A 19,491-nucleotide genomic window follows, 5' to 3' on the forward strand; every position below is an offset into this window, starting at 1 on the left:
ATATTTGAGTCTTGTTTTGAAAGTTTTGAGGAAAGGATGTAGCAAGTGAAATTACTTTGAAAATTAAGGAAAGCTATACCTATTCAAAGGCTAAAGAAAATCAAAACATTAAGAGCAAGGGAATAATAACTACATGATAAAATGTAACTGTTGTGTAAGAAGACTGATTATATCTAGGTATATTGCTGCAGTGCAGGTTTTTAGCATTTCTTCTAACCACTGATCATACAAACATTCAATTCACTGTTAACAGATGGGTAGTTTTTTTTGTTTTGTTTTTGTTAATAGGGCGGTGAAGTCTTTGTTTTTAGGGATTTATGTAAGTTAATTTATGTAAATGAGAGTATTTCCCTGTTTTAATCTACTATTGTTTGTTAAATGTTTATTATTTCTTTTATCTGCTTACAGCTTCAGAACTAGCAAAAACACCGAGAAAAAGTGTTGCACTGAATTTGAAGAATGATCCTGAAATCACGATAAACAATCCTCAAAGTAGCAAGGGTAAAGTTTTACCTTAGATCTTTGAAGCGTTTTCATAGTTGCTTCAAGTTATAGTATATTTCTTTGTTTTTCTTTTCTAATTGTATCTATATATATTTTCTTCTTTTCTATTTTGAAAATTAAATGTCAGTAAAATGTGCTGTCAGTTCTCTAATCTATCTGCCTTTGTATACCCATATTTAACTGTCAATGAAAGGGGGAAATATTTGTGTTAAAGTACAAATTGAGAGGTCCAGTTAAGAACAGAGATAAACTCTAGTGTTACTTTCTTGAATTTTTAGCTAAATAGTCATGGAAGACTTGCTTTTGTAAAAAATATTTGAAATAAGATTTTGAGGGTTTAGAAATTTTATAGAGGGTTGTGGAGCAGTTGTTTTTGAATGACCTGTTCCAACGAAGTTAAACCAGTGTACTTACTAAATAATGAGCAATCAGGGTCTATTTTTAATTTTTTTTATTATGTGACTGATACAGAAGTGCATCACTAATTACTAATCGAGTAACATGAAATTAATAGCAACAATTCAGGTTCTAGAAGAAATGCAGTTACTTGAGAATTTGGCTTTTGGGTAGAAACTGCAACCTTGCTTTTAGTGAAACTAGAATGTGATGAAAAGTGAAGTGTTGTGTTTGATAACTTTCCTTCTATTCTTTAGAACATTCTGCTTCAGCTGAAGTTCAGTTGAAGGTAAGCAATTGAAAACCTTAGTATTACAAAATAGAACATGGTAAGAAAATATCCATTTTGTCATAATTTATATAGTGCTTTGCAGTTTACAGGATTTGCCAATACCTAACTTATGAATGAACAATCTGAGGTTCTGAAGAGGTAAAGTGATTTTTCAAGTTCGCTCTGTTAGGAAGGAGAAAAGCTAGAAAATGAAGTCAGGTATTCTGGACCCAATTGTGGTGTTTATTCTGTGCAGAACTATCCCTGGGTTTTTTCAACTTAATAGAACTGGCCTGGAAATTTTATGGGTTTTGTTTTGCTTTACTTTTACTTAGAATGTTCTGTTGTTTCTTGGGCTATTGATCCCAAGATCCATTAACCTTTTCATTAATCCTTTTGTAATTTTTATTTCAAAACTAAGTTGGGTTCAGCAGATTTAGCCCAGAGAAGCGGAACGATTTTTATCCTTGTCTTGATTTTTGTTGTTGTTGTTTTTTAAATGTTATGCTCATCAAGTGATCTTGCCTGGATGTGGGCTGAACCCAGAAGGGCATAGACAAATGTAGGATATTGACTGTGTGAATGGTAAGTGTGTCCAGGCCTAGGTAGGAAGGGATTTAGACATGCCTGCACTTTCCTAAGTATCCCTTAGTTAGTAATGTGAGTATCGACACTCCAGCCCATGGCTACAGCCTGTGTAGGAATGTCCTATTTAGACAAATTGTGTCAAGCCTCCTTTGTCTTTAGTAGTGATTTTTCTCTGTATTAATGTCATAAAAAAATAAAGTTTGTTTCCATAATTGATTTAAGAATTTAGATATACTTGTATGTTCTGTGGTTCACAAGAAATCAGAGGATCTTGTTGATTCCCTCAAGAGAATGTCATGAATGAAACTAGTTGATCAAACAACTCCTAGATGTCTACCACAAAAGCAGACATCATCACTGTGGCAGAATTTTAGTGCACTGTCTTGAAGGGGGAGTTCGGGAAAGAATATGCATAGGGTTGAGGATCTATGTATAGGGTTGAGGATCTGAACTCAAAGATCTTAAGCTGTGTCTTTAAAGATAAAATTTTGATCAGTTATTAGACAAAGTTCATGAATTCATTTTAGGATTGGTAGACACTAATCTGATTCTTGATAAGTAAACTTGTGTGTAGCCAAGCTGTTTGTCCTTTGAGTAATCTGTTGTCCTTATAGAAAAACAGGCTGCCCAAATGAGCAAACTATCAAGATAAATTAGTTTGAAGAAGTTTCTGTAGCAAACAGTGAAGTTACTTATTAGCTCATAGCATTTTCTTTGAGTGAATATTCTGAAACAGTTTTTGACACTTGTGTTCTCAGACCTGATAATTAAGTAATATGGATACAGGTTGTCTTAATTCTCAATGTTGATGTTTGTTTAGTAGGATATAACCTGCAGTTTTAAAATGAAATAGAAAAGTTTCTATTTTGTATTATCTCATCAAGATTTGTTTCAGTTCTGTATGTACATGTGTACTGGATCAGATGGCAAAATATAAAAACAAATTTTGAGGGTTTAGATCAAAAAGTTTGAAGTGTACTATATATTATAAACCTTACTAGGATCAACTCAGTTACTAGATTACTGTGTCTAATATCCCAAATCAAAATGTATTAACATTTTTAATTAGTACAAACAACCTAAAGAGACCCCAGGCTTAAAGTTTTCTGTCACATTTTTTTATTACAAAAAAAAAAAAAAAAAAACCTACCACAAGATACTTTATCTCTTTCTCTGTGTACATTTTAATATGCTAGAAATACAAAGGTATTCAAGTTTATATACTGTGGAAAAAAGAAAAAACAGACTTTATACTTCTGTGAACTATTTAAAAACAGAAGTAAAAAGTATAAATCTGTTTATCAGTGTATAGTGTTATCTTTTAAAAAATAAAAGCCTTTTAATCTAATAGGTTAAAAAGCTGATGTATTTATGATTTTCCTTTGCATAATAATAAATGTACATGTATATATGTTTACAAATGCCTGAAATAAATAAACAAATCATTCTTGGAATTCTTAGGCACTTGTATTGTTTTCATAATTTTCCCCCCCAACATTCACTTGTCATTATCTTCTAGAAACTAGACTCATCCAGTACTAAATGTGTTTTCCTTTTCTTGCTTCTTTTACTTAGGTCCATCATTTATTTCCATATTGTCATTATTATTTGACTATTTAAATTATCATGATTTTTTATTTTTAAACAGAACAATGACAAAAGTGAATTTCTGCCAACAGCATCGCGGGGTTTAAGGAAAAGATTAATGGGTATGTAATGTTATTTATTTATTTTTTTAAGGATTTGATTATGTATACAAGAACTGGGATGTAGGCCAGAGCTGTGGAGGGTGAGAGGTTTCACCAGAGACAAGAGTGGGGAGCAGAACAGGCAGATGGACAAAGTACTGCTGAGGGGAGCAGCGGGTGAAACAGGAGAGGTCTGCTGGGCCATTTGGGTCACCTCCCTGGCCAGGACCAAACTCATTTTGAAATGGCTGTAGGTAGCTTGATAGTGCTAAGGCTTTAACCCCTTGTACTACAAGGGAGGCCCAGTATGTAATTTAATACTGAGTTTTTATAAGAAGCAGTATCTGTCAACATACAATAGTGATTGAATATATATTCTAGTCTTAGACTGTATTTTTCTTCATATCCTCAACTGTATATTCCTTAAGAGTGAGGACTGTATCTTATATTTTTAATTTCAACACTTGGCACTATATCTTTTATCTTACAGACAGTGGATTTATTCAAGTTAATTATGTCTCTCCAGTAAACTAGTCTTTTAGTTAATTTGTTTTGAGACAGTTTGGATGTGGTTCTTTTAGCTTATTTAGAAATTTTACAATGAATTCTAAATACCCATTATAGTGAATGCTATTCAAAGCCAAGTAAACATTCATGCATCAGTGCCTGCTAGAAAATTTAAAATGGTTTTACTTTTTTAAAAACTAAATTTGAGACAGATGACTTATAGAGCTTTACATTTCAGAAAATGTCTGTTTCTTTCTTGGGGTTGAGTCCTTGACAGTATTAACTAACTGCAAAATTTATACTGTAGCCCTTTCTTTTCAAGTTGTAGATTTCATAGGGCCATTCGTTGATACTACTATTGTGAGCATTATAAAAATAGTAATGCTGAGTGGCTGGGTGTCTTTGTGGCAGTAAAAGATGGTATCCCATGTCCTTCTTATCACAGACATAGAGTACAGAATGACTTCTGTGACATGAAGCGGTCACTAGAAGTAAAGTGTGTTCCTTCCTTAAGTGAGGATAATTGTACCCATACTTTTCCAGCAGGTCTTTCTGAGTTTTATCTGTCAAAAGGTTACATGGCCAACTCCAGTTGCAAAGGAAGAGTTGTAAACACCAGTATCTAGCAGAGAAAAAGACCATTACCATGGTTATTTGTCCCATACAGACAGGGACATTGCACATTAGCAAAATTTGAGTCCTGTCAGCAAGGTATACGGAAAGAGAATGGTGTTAGATATGATTGACAGTTTCTGCTACAGTTCCTGTATGAGGCATTCACTATTAGTTGCTTTACATATATTTCAGTGTAATCTTCACAGTGACTTGTTAGATTAGACATAATCAGCTTTAATTGATAAAAGAGACCCGGTGCTCAGGGAACTTACATAACTAGTTCTGGTGAAATCATGAACAAGTAGTGACAAAATCAGAAGTCATATTCTTTCATCAGTCCCCATATTCTGTTATCTCATAATGCCTCCTGTCAAACTGTCATCTTCCCAATTGCTTTTCCCTTCACAGTTACAAGGTCTCATTCTGACAGTGAGAGTGAATATTCTACTTCCAATTCAGAGGATGATGAAGAGGCTGCACAAGAAGATGAGGACACCAGTGAAGTCAGATTGAGCAAAAAGATGCAAGCTCATAATCAAATAGTTTCAGCTTCCACTTGCAAAGAAACACCTTGTAAGAAAATAAAAAGAGATAAAACAGTAAGTGAAGAGAGAGACTTTGACCTTAAAGAAAAGTTATGTAGTATCTCAAAGACAAACTACCCTGGGAGAAGAGTTCTGACCTGGACCCGTTCACCCCTCCTTAAGCAACCTGGGTGTCTCCCGCTCCCGGGAGGTCTCCATATTGATGCTAAGCTTAGTGCTGAGAAGAGCTCTGAATGGAAGGATTGCATAATTATTTTTCTTGACTTTATTTTCTTGAGTATTTTCCCCTCATTTTCACAGTTGTTCAGGTGTTCCTGGTGTTGCTGTGATTGTGTGAGGAAAATCAAAGTCTGTAACATCTTTTTAAAAACCTAAGAAGATATATGAAACTTACAAATCATTTTTCTGAATAGAAAAATTTTACTTCACTCTAGTGAAGATTTTACTTCACTCTAGTCACTTCTTTAAGTTTATGATCCTAAGTTACTTATTTTTATTATTAGAATTAAACTTGCTTGGTCTTTGTCTGTATTTTTGCTTCAAAAATAAAATACTGATTACCAAATAAAGAATTTCCCGTATTCTATTATATGCCACACTTACTGTCTAGTTTAAAACAAGTATGTGAAACTAAGAATTAATTTTGTTCTCTCCACTTTCAGAGTGACTTAGTAGAAGAATATTTTGAAGCTCACAGCAGCTCAAAAGTTTTAACTTCTGACAGAACACTGCAGAAGCTAAAGAGGGCTAAACTGGATCAGGTATGTTGCAAGTAGTTTTACCTCTAAATTTTTCTTATTGTGAGCCAAAAATTACTTTGTTTGAAAGGTAAGTGTGCATAATCAGAATTATTGTCCTGATTAAATGAAGTGCAAATAGATGTAAAATAACTCTTACATACTTTATTTTACTTATATAAATAGTAAATGATTCACTCGATCAAAATTGTTTGACTTACTATAAGTATACATTTTTTCTTTATCAGATATCAAGGTCATCTTTAACAAAGATGATGAAAGTCACATTCCATTAATGACCTATACTAACCTTTACTCCTAAGAAATATTCTTAATTTGGATTGATTTGATGTACATGGTTTGAGAATGATTATATTTCCTTCCTCTTTTTTTTTTTTTGTAGGAAACTTTGCATAACTTACTAAGCAAGGTTTCACCTTCCTTTTCTGCTGAAAGAAAACAACTAAATCAACAACATGAACAATTATTTCATAAATGGATGTTGCAGTTACAGTAAGTACTGTTCTCATTATGAACCCTTGTAAAATAAAGAATAATATGTATTGACATGTGTTAAAAATAGATGTTCTTCTGATTATATGCCTAAAATGTAGAAAGTCATATGACTCATCTTAGGAAAATTTTTCAAAAATTTTTTTCTACATAAAATCTGTCTTTTTCTAATTTTAACCAGATGTGAAAGCCATTGATAAAATGTTATTACTCAAAAAAATCTGAAAATTATGGAATTATACTTTAGTTTGACCCTTGGTGCTTAGGGTTCTGGGTCATCTATTCATGTTTTGGCGTTGGTCACAGGAATCACTTCCATACCTGTATCTCCAGCCCAGTCTCACTTTCCCACAGCAGGCACAGATATCTGGATATATATTGGAGGTCTTCATGTGGATGCGACCTAGGAAAATTCAGTGTACATGAATTTTATCTTAAACCCAACATCCCCTCCTTCCCCACTGCTCCACATAGTGAATATCGTCTTACTCAAGTAGTTGCCTAGACCAAAAAGCAGTTATTTTGAAATATTCCTTTCTCCTTACTTTCCACATCAAGTCACTCCAAATCCTCTTGATTCATTTTCAGCCTTTTTTCTTCAATTAGGTTTTTCCCGTGGCACCTACTAAGTATGCTGTCCTTGGCCGTTTTGGCCTTCCTTCCTGTCCGTTCTTCACGCACAGCCACTGTGATCCTTATAAAAAGATGATGCTACTCTCCTACTTAAGACCTTCCAGTTAACACCTGACTGGTTACTTTTAAATACTCATTGTCCTTAGAATAAAATGTGATGTCTTAATAAGCCCTTTGTGACATGGCCCCTGCTTACTTTAAAGTTTAATCTGTCATTAAAAATGCTTCAGTCTGTAAGACTTTTGTTTGTGTACACCTACATCTTCTCTGTTACTTGCAGGCACCTGTCACTTGAAAGATATTAGGAACTATAAAGAAAACTATGGAAGTTGGAACTATAAGCTTGGTGTACAGATGATAAAATTGTGCTTTGACCTGGTTAAGTTGGGAATCAGTATAGCTTTTTCAGCCATCCCAGTTCTTCCTCTGTGCTTTTTTTTTTTTTTGAGAAAGCACATAAGCATACATTTTACAACTTCCTCTATTCTTTATAAGCTTTAAATTGAAATAACTGATTTAGGCCCTCCCTGGTGGTGCAGCGGGTTAAAGCACTGCACTGAGAAGCTAAAGCCACTTGCACATGAGTTCGATCCCTGCCTGCCCCGGAGGTGACCACATGGCGTGGCAGACCTCTCCTGACCCGCCCGCTGCTCCCCTCAGCAGTGTACTTCTTAGATCTGCCTGTTCTGCTCCCCACTCTGTCTCTGGTGAAGCCTCTCGCCGCCCCTGAGCCTCTGGCCTGTACCCCAGTTCTGTATGCATAAATAAATAAATCTTAAAAAAAAAACTGATTTAATTATAAAATTTCCAGTAAGATATACTGAACTTTAATTTCATGAATACTGTTTCTTAACAGCCTGGGTTTCAACATTGTGCTTTATGGTTTGGGTTCGAAGAGAGAGTTATTAGAAAGGTTTCGAACCACCATGCTGCAAGATTCCATTCATATTGTCATCAATGGCTTCTTTCCTGGAATCAGTGTGAAATCAGTAAGTTTCAAAAATGTTAAAAGAAACATTAGTCCCTGCCAATCCATATCCTCACATTAATGAGGATGCTACTTCCCAGTCGGGAGCATTTCAGTTGAAAGAATTTTTACTTTTCGGTCTATCCTAGTAGGATTGTGTGATGCTTAAGATCATATGTTTGAACTCAGAGGGTTTCAGCTTTGAATGCTTTTATTTGAATTTCCTAATTTGTGACTGATAGTGTATCATACCTTAGGTAAATGGTGGTTTTATTTATTACACCAAACACCAATCATAGTTCTCTGAAGCAAGGATTAAAATTGAAATTACTTCAGTTTTACTATGCTTCTGTTGTCTTTTTGCTATTCTTATAACAAAATAAATTGTAGTTTTTAATGCATCATAACAGATAATTTTTACTCCAAATGCTCGTATTTATTTATCACTTGGTAATTAATCTAAATCATTTGTATGCTAAATATTAACCAATATATTATGCCTTTTAAAGTCCTTAATGTTTGTTTCCTGTTTCCTTTGATAAATTCATAGTTTTCTAATGTTGCTCATATGAGGGCAGGAGTGGGGTTGTTTGCTGACCGCTTATATTTTTGCTATTTTTCCTGCTTCCTTTTAGCTACTTCATGCAAAAATAAATAAATAAATAAATCAGATATCATTTAAGTACTAATAGAATTTTTAAAAGTGGCTTTTCAGACTTGGTGGGAAATCCAAATTCCTTTTAATTTGTAAAAAGGCTTAATTTGCTAGCTTTATTTTTCCTTATGTCAGAATGAGTTATCATCAATGTACTTCTTCCACTTTTATGACATAGATCCTAAATTCTATAACAGAAGAAGTCCTCGATCATATGGGTACTTTCCGCAGTATACTGGATCAGCTAGACTGGATAATAAACAAATTTAAGGAAGGTATGTGAAGTTGATGCAATGACTTAGGGTGAAGCTAAGCACACTCTTCTGTTTATTCCTGTGATAGTATATGTAAAAATGAGGATATTTTAATACTGATTTTGATTTCCTAAAACATGTGTGCTGCCTTCTTCTAAGAACTTTTTCTGTGAACTTGACTTACTTAACAGGAAAGAATTACTCATACTACCTTGAATTTGTTTAGCCAAAGGTTCAAATTCAGAATGATTTACAGATTTTGTATTGCTAGTGTGAAGTGCCATCCCATTGCCTGATGTGTCTTTGATATCTTTGTATTGTTTAATATTTTTAAAACGAATTCTTACCTCTTTACAGTGAGTAACAGTATCACTGTACATAAATAATTTCATATACTAAAATCTATAATCTCATACAATGTTTTGGTCATATAAGCATTTTAGAAAATTAGATATAAAATTATTTAGGCTTGCAACAGTCATTTCATCAGAAGCTGCAACTTAAAAGGAGTAATTGGTAATGCTTAGTTGATTCAATGGATAATTTTGATATTTGTTCATTGAAATAGGTGCCATTTTATTTAAATCTATATAGTATGTATTATATAGTATGTAATATATATACATGTTAATATTGGCACAAGCATATATTTTATATATATTATATAAAAATATTAAATAATATAATTTAATAGATATTTTTACATATATTTTAAATTAGGATCGTATATAATTATATAGAGAAATATAGTTTATTATGTAATTATAACTTATGTTTATAATGAACACATGTTTTATATTACAAATATAGTGTTTTTAAATATAAATTATGTGCTATATACAATTTAAATCTATTGACTGGTGGATTCTGAAATTCAAGGAAACTTGGATTTTTAAAATGTGTCATCTCCAAATCTGTCGAAACTTGGATTTTTAAAATATGTCATCTCCAAATCTGTTGCTATATTATCTCTTGTCCTGCTATCTCCCAATGGAAGAGAAATTTGCTTTTTCTCTCTAAAAGACTCGTCCTTTATCATGAATACCAAATGTTTGCTTGCTTCTTACCAACTTTAGGAGACCTGCTAGTGACTCGTTTTCATTGTAGTCATATTTACAGCACTACCTGTGATTACAGTGCAGTCAGTATAATTTTCTTTATTCTCTTTTCAATACTTTTAAACATGTGTGAAACCTCTCCCATTTTAAGAAAAAAGTTAGTTCACCATTCTCTATTTCAATATGAGTTGTTTTCACATCCTCTGCCTTCTTTTTACCAGTTTCCCCCTCTAATCTTCTCTGCTACCTGAACAGTATGCTTGAGCATGACTTTGAATTTCCTTCTTGTTGTTTGATGATGTTGAGAGCTCAGTCTCTAGATTTTCTGTCATTGACATTTATGATATTTCTCTGACCTTCCTAGTTCCTTGAGCAATATCCTAAATTCTCCCCTCCCTTTTTTGGTTTTCCTTGGCTTTTAACAGGGTTTTCCACATTTCCTCTTTCTCTTCTAGTTTGTGCGTGCATGTGTGTGTGTGTGAGAGAGAGAGAGAGAGAGAGAGAGAGATTCCACCTTGCAATTCAACATGTACAGATTCACCTTCACTTCAGTAAGCATTGTGCCTCATTTCCTGAGCTTTGTTACAGCTGCTTTCTTTGTGGTCTGATTCATACTTCAGTTAAGTCACTGATCACTCCAGTCCCTGCTTATTTCCAATGAATATCTGTTTATTGTTAGGATTTTAATATTTTATGAGTAACTGACTTTCTTTCAAATAATTTGCATGCCCTTAAGTAGTAGTTATTTTGTTCTGTACTATCATGACATATTTTTTTAACACATAGCCGTTGTGTGTGATAGGGACTTCATAAATACTTATTAAAAAATAATGGAATTTTTTCTTTTTAGATTCTTCTTTAGAGCTCTTTCTTCTCATTCACAATTTGGATAGCCAAACATTGAGAGGAGACAAAAACCAGCAGATTATTGGACAGTTGTCATCTTTACGTAACATATACCTTATAACATCTATTGATCACCTAAATGCTCCTCTCAGTAAGTTAAATATTGCTATTTTTCATTCTTGAGATATCAGTCTTACAAAATGTTCTTGATGTTGAAAGCCACAATATTTTTATTGTTTTTCAGCATTGCATGCATTTTATGCATTTAATTAGAGACTGATAACTTTCCTCTGTTGCATGTTTAAAGAAAGACACAGGTTGCCAAAAATACAGGTGATCACATACTAATTTAGAACCTAATTATTCAAAATAAAAATATAGATTGTTTTGCACCTCAATTTTCTTTTTTTTTCTTTTAAAGATTTGTTTATTTATGCATACAAGAAGTGGGGTATAGGCCAGAGCTGTTGGGGGTGAGAGGATTCAGTAGAGACAGTAGGGAGCAGAAAAGGCAGATCTACTGAAACACTGCTGGGGGGAGCAGTGGGTGAGATAGGAGAGGTCTGCTGTACCATGTGGGTCAGCTCCCTGGCCAGGGAACACACTCATTCTGTAGTGGCTGCAGAATGCTTCAATCTGCTGCACTTTATCTTGTTGTGCCAGCACGGAGGGCCCCTTCCACCTCAATTTTCGTGAAGGAGATGAAGACCAACTATTTTTTGGTCTCTTTCAACTTTTTGTGTTATTGCAACATTTATTTTATGCATTTAATTAGACATTGATAATTTTATAGAAAAGGTTAAATTGTTGCTTTTTTAAAAGAGTGCTTTAGTGCTATGTGTTTTGACTTATATTTAATATACAAATAGTCAGATATTGATTGACAATGAAATTAGACTTTGAGCTACTGATTTGGATGGGAAGTGACAAAAATGAAGGAATTGAGGATTCATTTTTTACCTAATGTTTCCTCATTCTTTTCTAGAGTGGAATCTTAGTAATGTGACAATATGAAAATAACTGGTAATTCTTTTTTTCTTTGATCATATGTTCTAGTGTGGGATCATGCAAAGCAGAGTCTTTATAACTGGCTCTGGTATGAAACTACTACATATAGTCCTTATACTGAAGAAACCTCCTATGAGAATTCTCTTCTGGTTAAGCAATCTGGATCCCTACCACTTAGTTCCCTTATTCATGTCTTACGAAGCCTTACCCCTAATGCAAGGTAAGAATGAAAACTAGTTTTTTTGAAGAAAATAAACTACACTTTTAAAGATATGCACACTTAGGTTTTAATGGTACTACTCAAGTTCCTACTTAGTTTGAAATATTAAGAGAAATAATAGTAGCAGTAATTGTGAGTACTAGGCTTTGCAGTAGCATAACGTTTGAGCTTCGCAGCTTATACATTTTAAACATGTATTATGTCTCCAGTGAATCCCTTTCAGCAGCCTAACCAGAAGGCATATCTGAATTAATAAAAGCTAAGAAAATCTGGACAATGCCACAGCATAAGCCAGAAAAATTGCATTAGAATTAACTAAATACAGGGCCCTCCCTGGTGGCACAATGGTTTAAAGCGCAGCACTATGAAGCTCTCTGTAGTCACTTAAGCACGAGTTCAATCCCCACCCAGGGAGCTGACCCATATGGCGCAGCAGACCTCTCCTGTCTTGCTCTGTCTCTGGTGAGGCCTCTCACCCCCCACACCTAGCCTGTGCCCCAGTTCCTTATGCATAAATTAAAAAAAAATCTTAATTTAAAAAAATGGGGGCAAACCTTGCTGAAAATAGGTAATTAATATTTGAAGAGGTAGAGAAATATTATGTTCTTGGAGGAGTGGTCTGAATATTACAAAGGTATCAAGATATATTAGAGACATTATTTAATCAAAAAATATTTTTTGTGTGCTTTACATTTGAGAGAAAATTTAAAGTTTATTAAATAAGCAGGTGAGACTAGCAAAGACTTTTAAGATTTACTGATTTATGCATACAAGAACTGGGGTACAAGCAGACTAGAAGTGCAGGGAGGTGAGAGGATTCACCAGAGACAGAGTGGGGAGCAGAACAGGCAGATCTACTGAAATACACTGCTGAGGGAAACAGCAGGTGGGTCAGGAGATATCTGCCATGCCATGTGTGCCAGCTTTCTAGCTGGGAACTGAACTTGTGCTACAGTGGCTGCTGATACCTTCACAGTGCTACACTCTAACCCACTGCTCCACCAGGGAAGGCCAAACAACAAAAAATTTAAATAATATAGCTAGCTGAAAAATAAGAGTGATAAAGCAGTGAATGAACTGAAGCCATAGCCCAACTGCATTTTGGACCTAGAAACCACAGGAATTCAGCTTATGTGGGGTAAGACTAGTGGCACAATACCAGTTATTGTCCAAACCTGGACATTTTTCTTTAAGACAAATGCTAAATCAGACAGGATGGTGTAGGTAAAGATAAAAAGCATGTAAAACAGGGGCCCTCGTTGGTGGCACAGCGGGTTACGGCACAGCACTAAGAAGCTAAAGCCACTTCCACATGAGTTCGATCCCTGCCCCGGAGGTGACCACATGGCGCGGCAGACCTCTCCTGACCCGCCTGCTGCTCCCCTCAGCAGTGTACTTCAGTTGGCCTGTTCTGCTCCCCACTCTGTCTCTGGTAAATCCTTTCGCTGCCCCTGCACCTCTGACCTGTACCCCATCTCTGTATGTATGTGTCAATAAATAAATCTTAAAAAAAAAAAAAACATATAAAACAATACAGTGGTATTCAAATTTATATATCATTATGAATGAAAGTTTTAAAAGTATAAATATGAAAACACCTAATTCAGGATAATATGGCTTGAAAGGAGGGAGGGAAAGGGAATACCCAGGAGCTTTCCAAGGGATTTTGTTGTTATTAGCAGTTTCATATCTGGTGTTCTTAAAACCTTTTTATTTTAAAATAATTACATATTCATATGTGGTTACAAAGAAATAAACAGGGAAATTCTGAAGACACTTTTCTCAATCCCATCCCCACGGCACCACCTCTCACCACAATACAGTATCCTAACCAAGAAACTGATGTTGACACTTTCACAGAACTTACTGATATTTCACCATTGATGTGTATACCCACGTGTATGTGTTTGAGTTTGTGTGGGTATTTCTGTACTATTTTGTCTCATTGTGTAGCCTTGTGTAACTACTTAGCCACAACCAAGCTACTCAACTCAGACACAAGACATAAAAACTCCCTCATGTTAACCCTTAAACACTAATTTTTTTTAAAGATTTATTTATTAGTGCATACAGAACTAGGGTACAGGCCAGAGGTGCAGGGGTGGTGAGAGGATTCACCAGAGACAGAGCTGGGAGCAGAACAGACCAACTGACAAAGTACACTGCTGAGGGGAGCAGTGGGCGGGTCAGGAGAGGTCTGCCGGGCCATGTGGTCACCTCCTGGGCAGGGTTCGAACTCATGCTAAAGTGGCTTTAGCTTCTCTGTGCTATGCTTTAACCGACTGCACCTCAGGGAGGGCCCTGTAGATAATTTTTAGTTTGGCATACCTGTCAGTTCTAACCTCTATACACACTGTTTATTTAGAACTACTTTGAAATGCTGATTTATTCTGCAAACTTCCTATCATTTAATCTTTAATGTAACACCTTAACCAAAATTGAGTATGGAGTCGGTAGCAGTATTTGCTAGTAAAATGGTTATTCAGATGATCCAAAATATACTCAGAGTAATTGTTTTCTAGATAATAAAAATGGAAAAGCATAACATTTTTTTGTCATACCCAAGAATTACTGGGAATCTTAATTTATGGAACACAGCTTCTAATCCTTTAATTCCACTTGATACTCTTCTATAGAGATCATTCCAAATATGAGAATACTCGTGCAATTGTACATATAAGTAATGTGGAATTAAAATAGGAAGTAATATAAGCATTCAAAACCAGTAGGGTTTTGAAGTTAATGAAGAGTTTTTAAGGCAGGGCAATTCAGTTAGTGAAAAGTTAAGCATAAATGTACATGAATTTATGTGTTTCTGCCATACCTCATCCCACAAAGATTTGAAAGCTGCATATGTTATATGGCTGTTATTTTAGGGCTATGAGATTGGTATTTCTTCTCTAGATTTTATTATATATTCTAAGTTTTCTATAGTGAGCCAGTTGACACTCTGGAAATGAAAATATGCCTAGATTTTCCTTGAAAGGAAATAAAAAACCGCTTTTTTAAGTTGGCCAGGAAATGAGACTCCTTTGAGAAATGAACAGAATATAAGCAGACCCACATATTTCTCCTTCTCTTTGTGTATTTTATTACTATCTGTTGTCATTTGTTGTTAATATTGTAAATTTGAATTCTTACTTATTTTTATTTTTCTCCCTAGGGGAATTTTCAGGCTACTAATAAAGTATCAGCTGGATAACCAGGATAATGCTTCTTACATTGGTATTCAATATTTATATTAAATCGTGTGACTTTTGTTTTACCCCATAAATTCTAGTAATCTGGAATTAAATAGCACTGCAGTTTTTGAGGGCGTGTATTATCACATAACTAACTTTCAAGCCACCCTATAGATTATGCTGCTGATCTGTTTGCCATTGAATTGATAGGCAACCTCAGTTTCCATTAAAAATTCCTATGCTGTCTGTGGGTGTACGTCTACTTAATACACTGGGCACTTAGATGAGTCACTTCCCCTTGAACAAAAATAACATGTTAATTTGAACATTAAAAGCGCTCAGCTCTCATGGCTTACTCTAGTTTCTTCTTTAAAAGTCAGCTTTATTCACAGCGTTAAAAACTCCCCACAAGATTGTTACAGTCCCAGTTGACTAATTTCAACATGTTGGTTCTCTTAAAAAATATATAAGCCAGTGTGTGTGGTGGGGATATATATAAGTCAAGGTATAATGCCTACGTGTTCTCTAGTTTTGCTTTTTTTAGAAGTACTCATTTTTTTAAAACAATACTTAAATGCTTTGGCACACTATGGCATCAATATTTTCTGTGTTCTTTGCTGTGCATATCTCAGTAAGCATGGTGTCTTAAATGCTGTCTTAAGTTCACATCTCCTTTTGAACTCTCCAGGACTTTCTTTTCAAGATTTTTACCAGCAGTGTCGGGAGGCATTCCTTGTCAATAGTGATCTGACACTTCGGGCCCAGTTAACTGAGTTTAGGGACCACAAGCTTATAAGAACAAAGAAGGTGAGCCTTTGGTGCAAAGAAATTTATAATGCTATTTCATTTCCTTAAGGAGACAGAATAAAATCATATCTGATTATGAAAGTAAGGTTTCATGACCTTTGTGATATAATGGGTTACAAAGGCTCATTTTTAAGCAATTGCTAAAGTTCTACAGAAAAAGATAAATACTCTGCTTCAGGGCAGAACAGGAAGCTTTATAAGTTGCTGTCCAGAATAATAGGCCATTTGGAATACACTGAGTCAGACAATTCTATACCTCTTGTCCTACTTATATTAACCCAGTATTTATTGAGTTCTGTGTATCAGATATTGCACTAAGTATTAGGATACAGTAACAAGAAAAAACCTAATTCTTTCTCTCACAGAGATTAGGCTAATGGAGATGAGCATTCATTAATGTAAGCATGTAAGATTTTGTCTTGTGATCAGAAGGTACAAAGTTCTGAAAGAGTTTATTAAAATAGGTGAATGTGATCTAATTATGGATATCAAAGAGTCCAGAAGAAGGTATGAGCATTCCAGCAGTAATAGCATGGATAGAGAAAAGAAAACTAGTGGGACACAGTTTACATGCATGTAAAATATTAAGGAAATCAAATCTGTTTAACCTAAAGTAGTCAAATACTTCTCTTAGCTGCAGCTAACATTCAGGATATTCTGTCTTTCAGGGAGCTGATGGAGTGGAATATTTATTAATTCCTGTTGACAATGGAACATTGACTGATTTCCTGGAAAAGGAAGACGAGGAGTGTTGAAGTGGTCATTCATTGTTGAATCTTTGTGGAAGGGTTGTACTTGGCTGCCACTCCTCTAGTCTGAAGTGTTGTTTACATCCAATATTAGACTCTTTCCAGTGTACAAAATTTAAAATCGGGAGGGGGGAATGTCATCAGTTAGAACCTTGATTAGCCTGGCTGGTTTACCATCTCTAGTACTATGCATTGATTCTCAAGTTGAGAGAAAATGTGCCTTTCATTCATTACCTCTCCAGAGACTTCTTACAAGAATGAACAGTGTGCTCAGGGACTATTTGGAACTGGATGCTTTTCAATTATTTTATACTAGAGATGATATCCCTAACTTTTTGAGGGTCTTTTCAACACTCCTGGAGTTGATTATTTGTGAATATGCTTGTTCCAGAGTGTGGAAGTCCAAAAACATTGGCATCACATAATTGCTTTATTTGCTATTCTCTGTGTCAGAGTTCATGAGTGTAATGGAGGAATCAGATCATCTCTTATGACTTCAGAAATGGCTTAACAAAAGATGTAAGACTGGGGAAAAGGTAGGTGAACCAGCTTTCTCCTTTAGGCTACATACTGGTTGCGGGAGACATGGTTGACACTATTCAGTTGGAATAGTGAAAAAATCCTAACAAGTATAGAGGGTGTATACCCACTTTAGAAAGCACACAAATAATATTGGATCTATCATGATAATCAGAACTGTTAATACCTGTCATCACCTTCATAATACAAGGGAAAAGCCAGGCTAGAAAAATACAATCCTGAATTACACTTTAGTCATTTTCAAGACATTGGAAAATAAAAATTTATTCTTGTATATCAACATATTTTTCCTTTCTTGAATAACATACAAGTAAGTAGCATATTAATGGCTGACTAAGTTAATCTTGACTTACCATTTAGACTTAATTAAAAATACTAAGATGTTAATGTTTTTCTTAAAGTGATGATTACAAACCCAAATATTTACACAAACCTTTCTTCCTAGGAAAGAGAGAAAGGCTAGCTGTGGCCACTTGATAGCTTAGCCTTCACATATGCTTTTAAGTATTTCATACTTGGAAATGAAATTTTTCATTAAAATATCACTGTAGTAAGTATTGGACTGCATCAACATTTTTCATCATTTCATGTATCTTTGTAAATTTTTTTCATGAAAGTAATCTTCCCAAATGTTTAAGTTTCTTGAGTCATTTGTAAATAGTTAATTTATGTAAAATCCATACATTAAGAGATTAATCTTAAGTATAGTTACTAACCAAATTATTTAAACATTTATTCATGAATGTGACTTGATTTTTTTTTTTAATTGTACCAAAGGACATCGATGAAAAGTCAGTTTCTTTTCTATTCCCCAGTCAATTTCTTAGGCCACCATTGATTATCACTCCTTATCTCCTCCTAAAAACACAAGTGGTAGCATATATTTGCTGACCTGCACCTTGCTTTTTTGTCTCCCATACCTAGTTTATAACTTACAGTAAAAAAAGGTATACAAAATCTTTAACTACCTAATGTGCAAACTTTGCATTTGCTCTTTAAAAACTACTGGTTTATTTTTATAATTTTTGTGTCGATAACTATTTGCAAGTATGTGTCAACCATCTTTAATATTAATAAACAAAAAGTCAATTTGGATAGAATCATTTTAAATTTACAGCACTGATTTTTTTTTCTAAAGATTTATTTATTTATTCATACATAACTGGGGTACAGGCCAGAGATGTGGAGGGTGATAGGATTCACCAGAAACAGAGTGGGGAGCAGAACAGGTTGATAAGTACGCTGCTGAGGGGAGCAGCGGGCGGGTCAGGAGAGGTCTGCCGCGCCATGTGGTCACCTCCGGGGCAGGCAGGGATCGAACTCATACGGAAGTGGCTTTAGCTTCTTAGTGCTGTGCTTTAACCCGCTGCGCCACCAGGGAGGGCCCAGCACTGATTTTCTTTATTAAAACTCATTAAATGTTTCGGTCAGTAATTTTATAAGTACATTTTACAGATCTGATGAAGATACTGGTTAAGATTATTATATTCTCTTCATTATCTTGTTTCAGCATTTATGTTCTGTATACTCTATCAAAGTTTGACTGGTAAAGCTTCAACTTCTGCTGTTAGTTGATTCAGGCAAGACTGAACAGACCTGAAATCTTGAAAGATTTTTTCTGGTTGCTTTTAACATATGGTCAAAAAAAAAAAAAAAGGCACAGATACACAGAACAGACACACTCTTCAAACTTAATGAAATACTGAATTCCTTGTGCAGGGAGTGCTTAACTACTTTTAAAAGATTTATTTATTTATGCACATGAGAACTGGAGTACAGGCCAAATGTGGTGGGAGTGAGAGGGTTCATCAGACAGTTGGGAGCAGAACAAGAGGACCTGCTGAGATACACTACCGAGGGGGCTGAACTGAGCCACAGTGGCTGGTGATAGCTTGACAGTGCTGAGATTTCAACCCCTGTGCCACCAGGAAGCCCCTAAATAAATTTTTATCATATTCCAGAATTACTGGACTCTAAGCATCATGTTTTCTCATTTTAATATATGAACACTCCCTTCACATAAAAAGGATGTTAGTTTCTAGTAAGACTAATAAAGTCTTTTTACCCACAGCTGACACAAATGAAGCCTGAAGTTCTGTACAGACTGTATTTTCCTTCATTCCAATTGGTGAGTTTACACCTCCAGCTTAGTCCAGAGTAGTTGTCTGAGATAAGTGTCTTGATAGAGTGCTTTATCACACATGATAT

The 19,491-nt window shown here is 34.9% G+C and overlaps 2 protein-coding genes across 3 annotated transcripts in view; one reads left to right on the forward strand and one right to left on the reverse strand.

Annotated features, from left to right (window-relative positions):
• Positions 1-18,392, forward strand: part of ORC2 (origin recognition complex, subunit 2) — a 27,068-nt gene extending 8,676 nt beyond the window's left edge. For both annotated transcript variants that reach the window (XM_004674830.2, XM_012726737.1), the window contains exons 6-18: positions 409-501; positions 1,158-1,189; positions 3,408-3,468; positions 4,978-5,168; positions 5,777-5,875; positions 6,255-6,364; positions 7,854-7,986; positions 8,798-8,894; positions 10,782-10,928; positions 11,834-12,005; positions 15,169-15,230; positions 15,876-15,994; positions 16,663-18,392. In XM_004674830.2, coding sequence (XP_004674887.1) covers positions 409-501; positions 1,158-1,189; positions 3,408-3,468; positions 4,978-5,168; positions 5,777-5,875; positions 6,255-6,364; positions 7,854-7,986; positions 8,798-8,894; positions 10,782-10,928; positions 11,834-12,005; positions 15,169-15,230; positions 15,876-15,994; positions 16,663-16,749 — 1,403 coding nt within the window. In that variant the 3' untranslated portion in view covers positions 16,750-18,392. The remainder of the gene's footprint in view (positions 1-408; positions 502-1,157; positions 1,190-3,407; positions 3,469-4,977; positions 5,169-5,776; positions 5,876-6,254; positions 6,365-7,853; positions 7,987-8,797; positions 8,895-10,781; positions 10,929-11,833; positions 12,006-15,168; positions 15,231-15,875; positions 15,995-16,662) is intronic.
• The window catches only part of NIF3L1 (NIF3 NGG1 interacting factor 3-like 1 (S. cerevisiae)), a 31,583-nt gene continuing 17,159 nt past the window's right edge, over positions 5,068-19,491 (reverse strand). The window contains exons 7-8 of the mRNA XM_012726762.1: positions 6,686-6,767; positions 5,068-5,139 (exon numbers count right to left, since the gene is read on the reverse strand). Coding sequence (XP_012582216.1) covers positions 5,115-5,139; positions 6,686-6,767 — 107 coding nt within the window. The 3' untranslated portion in view covers positions 5,068-5,114. The remainder of the gene's footprint in view (positions 5,140-6,685; positions 6,768-19,491) is intronic.

Source organism: Condylura cristata, unplaced genomic scaffold, assembly GCF_000260355.1.
Source record: "Condylura cristata isolate star-nosed mole 26May11 unplaced genomic scaffold, ConCri1.0 scaffold00002, whole genome shotgun sequence".
Lineage (NCBI taxonomy): Eukaryota > Metazoa > Chordata > Mammalia > Eulipotyphla > Talpidae > Condylura > Condylura cristata.